Source organism: Triticum aestivum, chromosome 7D, assembly GCF_018294505.1.
Source record: "Triticum aestivum cultivar Chinese Spring chromosome 7D, IWGSC CS RefSeq v2.1, whole genome shotgun sequence".
Lineage (NCBI taxonomy): Eukaryota > Viridiplantae > Streptophyta > Magnoliopsida > Poales > Poaceae > Triticum > Triticum aestivum.
The window spans coordinates 600863779-600872976 of record NC_057814.1 but is presented as its reverse complement, the minus strand read 5'-3'; the positions used below and the strand labels follow the sequence as shown (position 1 = coordinate 600872976).

Genomic DNA, 9198 nt, shown 5'->3' with positions numbered 1-9198 from the left:
AGTAACTAACTGATGTTTTCGATCAAAATTTGTATGCGAGGACATGCCACCAATAGCATCATGGCATAACTATACTGATCATTCGCTGTCTCGGAGCGGTTCGTGGAGCACGTACTAGAAGTCGGTCTACGTGCCTATCGTGATTAACCAAGCCGAGCTGCATGTGGATAATCCCTTGATGGTCCATTATTAGCTGGCTGCTCAGCCGGGCAGCCCGCCTTGTCAGGTTAATTAGCGGTCGGATCAGGGTTAATGTGTGTCGCATCCCTTCTCGGTTTCGACGATGACTAACCAACCAGTGTTTGAGGTCAAATTTGGGTGCCTCACACGGTTGCGGATACCTGCAAGGCCAATGAACTCCACGCATGGGTTGCTTTGGACTTAGACTGGTAACTAGCGGTGTGATCCGTGCAGTAACATGGATAGATTGGCATGTGTTTTCTTTTCTATAAAAGGTGCTTTTATTAACTAAAAACACGCATCCAGTTGATACAAACACATTGAGCAACATCCGACTAGAATGCACACATGGCCAACAACATATTCGACAAAAAAAAAGTTAAAAAAAAACAGAACGGCATATTGATAGCAACAATGTCCTATGTGACTGACACTATTCCTATGTCAAGAGAGGGTGTGGACCGATCCGAAGATTATGCAGCCATCCATGTTGGGTAAAAATCTCGCTGGCTACCCGCTCCAACCGCAGACACGCCGCCTTGAACAACGGTTTGTGTCGGAGTAGATTTTGCTGATCCTGAGGAGGTGATTAGATCCGAGGAGGAACAGGAGACCAGATTTACTCATGCTCGTGTTGTATTTGCGATAGGGGGTGCACAAAGTACAATATATAATCGAGGGATTGTATGTTATCTATCAACTAGCCCGGCCCCGGCTTATATAAGATACCGGGGCTCCTAGGGTTACATGATCCTAGTCGGTTACCTCGGTGAAGAGGACTCCTCCATGGATCTGGCTTCCTTGTCTTGACCAGGCTTCCCCAATTCCCAGGCTCCTACAGAGCATCTGAGCTGGCATGATGGCCCAGGGCGGAAACCAGCCTAGGGGGCCTCGGGACGACCTACTTGGGCTGATACCCAGAGAGGTGAGACACCCTCGAGCTGTAACACCGTCAGTAGCCCATGAACCGGTGTTTGAACTTGGATGCTTCATGGTTGATGTTCATCTCGAACGTCCTACTTCTACATGCTTGCTGAGGTCGGAACTGGTTCTTTGAAACTCCCCTAAAAGTGAAGTCTTGCCGCCTTCCCGATAAGGTCGACCTGCGCGCCATGCTACCATTGAGAGAGGCTTCATGCGGTCTTTGAATTGTTGAAGAAGTAAGCCGGCCTGAGTGGCGAACCGCCCCGCCAGGTCGGCCTTCGCGAGTCGATTTCCCGCGCAACATTATCAATTTTGTGCACCCAGTCCTTGTCTCAGCAACGGGTCAGAGTCCTCAGTTGGTCTAACCAAACCACATGTCAGGCCTGACCACAGATCAACATGAGTGCGGCAGTGGGTAGGGACCCCACTCAGGCCACGTCCCATCAACTCAGTGGTGTGCTCCTCGATGACGGCGATATTAACGGCAATCCCGCTTTTCCCGAGTGCTTTAAGCGGCGTTAGTGGAGATACAAAGAGATGGGTTGTCATGTGGGAACGATTTGATGTTGTCGTTCTTCCTCCCGTCTGCATATAAGACAGAGAAGGAGCCGAGGGGAGGGCTCTTACACATTCCTTTCCCCTGCCTTCTTCTTTCTCACGCTTCTTGCTGCCATTGCCACTGCTATGTTGCTGCTCCAATTCACGCTCCACGGATCATGCGTGCCCGAGGTAGCCCAGCACCATCCGATAAAGGGCGGCAAGGCCCCCGTCGTTGTGAAGAGCTCAGCCGACAGCAAGTTGAAGAATCCATCACTGCCCAAGGGCAAGTGGATGCCCTCCAACACCGCTGCAACACCTAGGGGCTGTTTGGTTTGTGACTAACTTTACCAAAGGTTGCCACACCTAAGGTAAGACGAGTTTGACCAACTTAGGTGAGTGTTTGGTTCAAACCACACCTTAGTCGAGCCATACTAGGGCCCCCCATGGCAAACCCACAAAAAGTGTGGCAAAATTCCCTTAGGCTTGCCAACTTGTGGCTCTTATTTTGATGAATTAACCTTAGATAAGCTTGGCAAAAAAGTGTGACAATGCAAGTCCTAGAACCAAACAGGCCCCTAGTCCTCACTCCTCGGTAATCGATCTACCAGATGGAGGCCTCGCAGGATAGCCCATGCCCAAGTCGGAGGCGTACGAGCGGCTTAACTTCACCCTCTTTCTCCTCCGTGGCTTAAGCTATCTAACCCATCCATTCTTCCGCTGCCTCCTCTACTTTTAAGGCCTCCAAATACATCATCTCACCCCAACTTCGTTCTACACATCGCTTGTTTCATCGATTTCTATGAGTGTTTCCTGGTCATCGAGCCTGTCTTTGGAGAAAATACTTCCACGTCAAACTCCAAACCAGCACGAACTAAACTTGCGTGCGTGTGTGTGTGCATATGCAAGCAATTTTGATCTGGGTGCCTAGAAGGGTAGTTTGCATGGACGAACAAGAAGTGGAAGGAGGGGTGGTTTTACATCCAGGACGTACAATCAGGTGATCCACCTCGTGTCGGCATTGTCATAACTTACACCCCGGTTCCGCCGTCCAAGCGCAACTCTTGGAGGCCATCACCGCCCGTCGACGGCCGGTCGCTGTTAAGGAGCCTCCCATGCGCTCGCGAATGCGCGCCGATGGCTCCTGCATTACCTCGGCTGACGCGGCGCCGATGGCTCCTGCATTACCTCGGCTGACGCGGCGCCGATGGCTCCTGCATTACCTCGGCTGTCGCGGCGACTCCATGCAGCATCGGAGGAGCGGTGCAATGCACGACACAGGACTTCCTCACGGACCCGCGCGGAGGCCTGGGCCCTAGACCAGCCCAGGGCCACCGCAGAGACATTTGCGCGGCGCGGGGCCACCTCAACGAGCAACTTGCAAAGATTGGTGTGGCCGAGTCAGTGCGTGCCGCGGCCCTCATTGTCAGCAAGGGCAAGAGGGGCGGGCACACCGAGGAGGGGTTCGCGGCCAAGTGGCAGCAAAGGAAGCCAGTGGCTTTGCCACGAGCAGTAGGCAACTAGCAGAGCGAGCATGCATACATTGTCACTAGCGTGGTTTTTTCTACTTCTCTTATAAAATTTAAGCTGAATTTGTCCAATTTTAATGTAATTATGTAACATGAATTAGGTCCAATTTGCATTAAATTCATTCGCCTTGCATGAAATTCATCTCGTGTGGTCAATTTTCATACAAAATGCTAGCGATAGTTATACGGTTGAATGGCAAACTACCATCCTGTATCCATGTCCAAGGTCGAATAATGAGTATGGATATTGCAAATTCAGTCCAGTTTGCATAAAATTCATCCGGTTTGTTCAATTTCATTCAAATGCACACACAACATTTGGGCATACAATATCTGTGTCCGCAGAAGAGCATACCGTTGGATGGTCGACGACAAAGGCATCAGATTGATTATTCGTAAAGAAGACGGCAAGCAGTAGCAAGGCAGCCTGGGGAGGCATCAGGTGCAGGTGCAACAAACAAATAATGTAACACACAGCAAATTCAAGCAATAAACATTTCAAAAGTCATATACCAAGGACGGCAAGCAACATCAGAAGGAATAACAATTCATCAAAGACAACCATATTGCCAGGCAGGTACTACTAGTCTGATCTCACAACCCAAACGGAACATAGTACAGTGGTCATCATAATACTACTCAAGCTAGATATCACATTACCAAAGATGGGTTCAATTTGCCAGACATTGCAAAATCTTCAGACTAACACCCTGGAAAAACTCAAAGTTCAACAACGGCTTGCTTTTTCAGATAGACTTCGGAGGTTTAGTCGCCCTTGCGGCGGAAGGAGCAACCCTCGGTTAGCCTGGCCTTGCCACCCGTTGGCTGGCAGAGCACTGTTTGGCAGCCTGGGCACACCACGACAGTCTGGGAGTGGCTGAACACAGTAGTGCTGCAATCACAGAAAAGAGAAATTCAGTAATCAACCATAAAAAAAGGGCCATACTGAACACAATAGTGCTGCAATCACAGCAAAAAGTGGTCAGCAATCAATCATAAAAAAGTAAATTATGCACTATACAAACATAAAAAAAAAAGTAAATCATGGTCCAAATGAGATGATAAATGATGAGAAATGAATGATATGTGATGTATAAATGTATTGCATAGTAAAATTCTTTAAAATAGCTTAAAATAGCACAGGACAGTGATAATTCATGATACAATTGTGGAACAATTACAGCAGTAAGTAAGCAGTGATTTATTAAATAAATTATGTTTCAACTAGCGTGTTACAAGGCAGGTAATGCAACTGGGGTGTACAGCAGCATATAACTCAAGTAAATGCAGAACCAACAAACACACAAAATTATATGTTTGAAAAAGTGCAGCTTGCATCCTTTTTATTAACCTATAAAGCATATGCGGTCACAGAAAGCAGTACTAAAGTACTCCCTCCGTCCCATAACATAAGAGCATTTTTTACACTACACTAGTGTAAAAAACGCTCTTATGTTATGGGACGGAGGGAGTACAAAACACAAAGCAGTAGAATACACTATGCACTTTTACTTGGCAGCCCACTCACCTTACCAGCTCACTTACAAAAATAGCAAGAACGTTTTAAAAGCATCATGGCAATGTGATGTTAGCAAAAGAACATCTAATGCTAATCCAGTAGCAAATGAACGTAGTGAAGTATTTATTTGCAAAGAACACAAAAGGTGGAAGAAAAATTACATGTTGAAGCAGCCCTGGCACTTAACGTCCTGCAACAGATAACACTTGACCATTAGAACAACTATAATCCAAACAGAGAAAAAAAATGCCAAACTTAAGCATAACGAATGCACTGACCCTATTGCGGCCACATTTTAACCATTAGTGCTATGATATATACAAGACAATCAGCAGCTTAAATTATATAAAAGGAACGTGGCAGCACTAAGTAACACGTGAAGGTCCAGTAGAAATATGATTCGATGGATCCACAGAAACAACTCAGTTCAGAACAGCACTATAGTGTTCAATCAGACATTGGTGCTAGCATAGAGATTTTCGCATACCTAGAACATGTGGCAATACAGGTTGACATACCTGCAAGGGTATATATGTTTGATAGAACTAACAACGCATGCATCAAAGATAATCACGATCAGCCGCGTAATCTACCACAAACCCGTGGAAACAGGCACAATCACTCAGCTACAACAACAGCCAACCGAAGCAAAATTCCAAATCGGATGAAAAATCACGGCGCACATCCAGCGGAATCGCGTTTGAATAGGATGGGATCTGATCTGATACCGGCGTCATCTAACTAGGGAACAGCCTAAACAAACACCGCTGAGAATGGTGCCGAAAAGGAGGAGATTTTACAGGGGAAGGGGGATTCATTTACCATGAAGAAGGAGTTGGGGGACTGGACGAGGCGCTTCTTCTTGTGCTTGAGCTTCTCGAGCTCCGCCGGCGGGTTCAGGAGGTCGATGTCGTTCTGCAGCACCTGCACCACCACCACCACACAAGAAGAATCACGAACCGTGAACAAATCGAAAGAAGAACCAAGCGAGGGAAGGCATGGAGATCGGTCGGGCGGCGCACCATCGTCGGAGGTTAGGGTTTGCTCGCTCTCTCTGGCGTCTCTCCGGCAGGGACGATCCGAGGAGGCGGCGGCTGCGAGGGGAAGGAGAAACTGGAAGAGGTTAGGGTTGAGGTAGCGTTTATAGCCGAGGGTGAGGGGATCTTGGCCGTCCGATAGATCTAATGGGCCTTGTCCTCCTATATTGTGCCTATGGGCCGGTGCGGCAGCAGCGCTCACTACAAAATCAAACCAAAACCCTCTAGAAAAATCAAACCAAATCATACCTTTTTTTCTTTGCATGGTAATACGTGCCTCAAAAAAAATAAAAAAATAAAGATCATAGTACAAACCAAGTAGACACCGACCTGACAATACTCATAAGACAGCAGGCCGCTAGTCTTTGCACAAAGACACATCAGTCAAAAAGGGAAATAAAATAAAATCAAGGCCGATAAATCCCCTGAGTTTGACACCAACACCCGTCACCTGCCTCGGCACCACCACAACGACCACTAAAGGAAAAATGATGGATCACCTCCTTTTCCCAAGTTTGACACGGCTCCATCGCTGATATGCAGGTTTACGGGCCTCCATGGTGACTCACCAAAGACGAAACCATTGTTGTTGAACGAATCATATAGGGGCAGCACTTCGAACACGTCATCAAACTCCGGATCTAACAGCCCCGCATGACTAAGACGCTGGAGGAGGAAACCATACCTGCCAGCCACCAACCACAAACCCAGCACACGAGCTGTCCTCCGGATGTCGTTGATGCGGACTACTATATGCATCCGCACCTGGACTACCTCCCAAGCTTCACGTCGGCACTGGAGCAGACGTCGTCACAGCGGCGGAGCTCAAGGACACAAGTCCACGACAAGGATGTCGCCACCACCACGGCTTCCCCACTTGAACAGGCTAGTTCCGAAATCCATCACCGGCCATGGAATTGATCGCCTCGTCGAGGGAGGAATTGGAGCTTCTTTATTCAGTGCTGCCGCCAAAGCCAAGACGTCAAACGACCCAAAACCGAAGCTACTAAGGCCCTAAAACATAGAGCCCGATCCGCATGCGTGGGATCCAACGACTCCCCCTCACTATTGACAACCGAGAGGTCATCGATCGAGGGGAGCCGTCGGAGGACGACGCCCGAAGGCTGGTCTCTCCAAGCAACGACTAGGGGCGGAGTCGCCACACACCAAGAGGAAAACGCTTCGCTGCCTTCACTACAAATCAAAGCAAACCATATGACCCTGTGGTGGAACGATACACATACATATCCCTACAAACTCTAAGCTCCGGGAAAATAGAGAGCTAGGAGCGATTTGGCGTTCCCTCATGTGGTGGACCGCCATGGTTAGTGTGAGATTTAGTAGTGAACCCTGATGGTTAGAATCATGAAGCAACGGTCCTGCGTTGGTCCAAAATCCACGTGACTCATGTTGGTCGTTTCTGACTCGCTGCCTTCACGACGTGCGCCATCCGTGGAGGGGAATAAAACCCTTCATTGAGGAAATCTATCTTGACTCCTCCATCAATTTCCCATCTTCTCTTCTTCACAAATTGTTTGGATCTAGCTGTAGTTCCCAACAAGACTTGGAATTGTTGAAAAAAGGTATTATCTGTAGGATGGGAGTTGGAAGATGGTACCTTGATAAAAAACATGGCGTGATCCTTGGATCCCACGAGGCCCTTCTTCTCGTCCGGTAACTCCTATTTTGTATTTGTAGTACCATTTTAGTTCACTTGTAGAGTACTTGTGCAGATAAAGTATGGATAGGAGTTGGATGAGGTTGCCTGATAGGTTTTCAAGCGCAGGGGTGAATGCATTTACTGATTTTGCTTCTCAACATAACATTAGCAGTGATACGATGGTTTGCCCTTATCATAATTGTATGAATATAAGTAAGAAGAGTGTCAGTGAAGTTCTAACCCATTTGTTGTTGTATGGTATGCATACTTCATACACAAAATGGGTGTTCCACGGAGAACAAGTTAGCATTGATGAAGACCAAGTTTATGAGCCTCTTGGAGATGAGGAGGAACTTGATGATTTTTATGGATTTGATATGGTCCAAGATCTACTAGGAGACATCCATATTGCCACAGTTGGTGATGAGCAAGAAAACCAAAATGTTGTTGGAGGTGGCATTCTGAAGTCCAATGAGGCATCAACCATATTTGATCGCTTGCGAAAAAGTGCACGACCTGAGTTGTACTTCGGCTTCAGAGGTCACTCGGTACTATCCTTTGTTTTGAAGTTGGCACACCTCAAAGATTCAACCATTGGGGCAAAAAAATCATTTGACATGTTACTCAAGCTTCGTAACAAGGCTTTGCCAACCGGTGACTCACTTCTAGTCACGTACTATTACAAAGCGAAGAAGGTGTTGGGAGATCTAGGGTTGGAACCTATTCGCAACCATTTCGAAGCAAAATTGGTTTCTTAGCTCACATGAGGTACTTGCCTATTCGCCATAGGTGGCACAAAAGTAAGGCCTTCAATGGCGAGAATGAGAAAGTGTTATCACCAAAACAACTACCAGATAATCTCTAGGGCTTCAAGCATGAAAAACATCCTGGAAATAAGAAAAGAAGGACATCTTCAAACTTCAAAGGTCATGCCATGGAATTTTCCCCCAAAGATGAGCATCTTGTTTGAGCTACCATACTGGAAGGAACTGAAATTGCCACACAATCTTGATGTCATGCACATTGAAAAGAACATTTGTGAGAGCTCATTCGAGACTTTATTAAACATAGATGGGAAGACCAAAGACATGGTCAAGGCTCACAAGGACTTAGAAGACATGAATACCAGAGCAGATCGACAGTTGAAAGATATGTGCAATAGCGTAGTAAAGCGGCATGTATGGTACACATTGTCCTTGCCGATAGCTGCTTGGGGGAGATAGTCGTTCATCGAACCATGTCGTATTTCTGTGCCAAAAGAAATGAGAGCGCACCTTATCAAACTTGATCTGTCGACACTTTTGGTGCTAGAGCTAGAAATAATGTATTTGCTGGTATTTCGGTGTGAATTTGGACAATTTTGGAAACATGTAATGATGCATGTATAGTAGCATACTGAATGTTCTGCAATACTTACTTAGTAGCATACTGAATGTTCCGCAATACTTACATAGTAGCATTATTGAATGTTCTGCAATCTAATTCATTAAGCATATTGTAAATGCGCATAGTGATTAAACAGCTTCGATAATACAACTGAACTCCAACAATCATGAAAGCCTTGAAATCTCTCTTGAAGGGTTAGAAAAAGCAAGAGTTGGTTAGGGAGCTCTTAGAGCATCTCCAGCCGCGCCCCCAACAGCCCCCCCCAGGGCCATTTTTTTATCGTTGGCACCCGAAAATCGGCCCAGTCGCGCCCTCAAGATCTCGTTTATCGCCGGTTTGGGCCGAAATAACAGCCGGCGATCCCGAGCCGAACCCAAGCCCACGGGGGTCGCCTGGGGGCGCCGGCCGTAGTGAAAAGGCGCGTGG

At 47.0% G+C, this 9198-nt stretch overlaps 1 protein-coding gene across 1 annotated transcript; it reads right to left on the bottom strand.

The window, feature by feature from the left end:
- Window positions 1-3651: 3651 nt before the first annotated feature.
- LOC123165679 (40S ribosomal protein S27) lies at window positions 3652-5857 on the bottom strand. The gene is made up of 4 exons (XM_044583369.1): window positions 5712-5857; window positions 5512-5613; window positions 4851-4879; window positions 3652-4062 (listed from the first exon to the last, which is right to left on the bottom strand). The coding sequence occupies exons 1-4, from the start codon at window positions 5712-5714 to the stop codon at window positions 3936-3938; spliced, it is 261 nt and encodes an 86-aa protein (XP_044439304.1). The 5' UTR covers window positions 5715-5857; the 3' UTR covers window positions 3652-3935.
- Between the last annotated feature and the right edge of the window lie 3341 nt (window positions 5858-9198).

Bases quoted from the DNA above. Each gene is read 5' to 3' on its own strand.
- LOC123165679 (XM_044583369.1), bottom strand. The intron at 4,880-5,511 runs GTAAATGAATCC...TATCTGTTGCAG, and splicing joins CCCCCAACTCCTTCTTCATG to GACGTTAAGTGCCAGGGCTG. The intron at 4,063-4,850 runs GTAATTTTTCTT...CTGTGATTGCAG, and splicing joins TGCCAGGGCTGCTTCAACAT to CACTACTGTGTTCAGCCACT.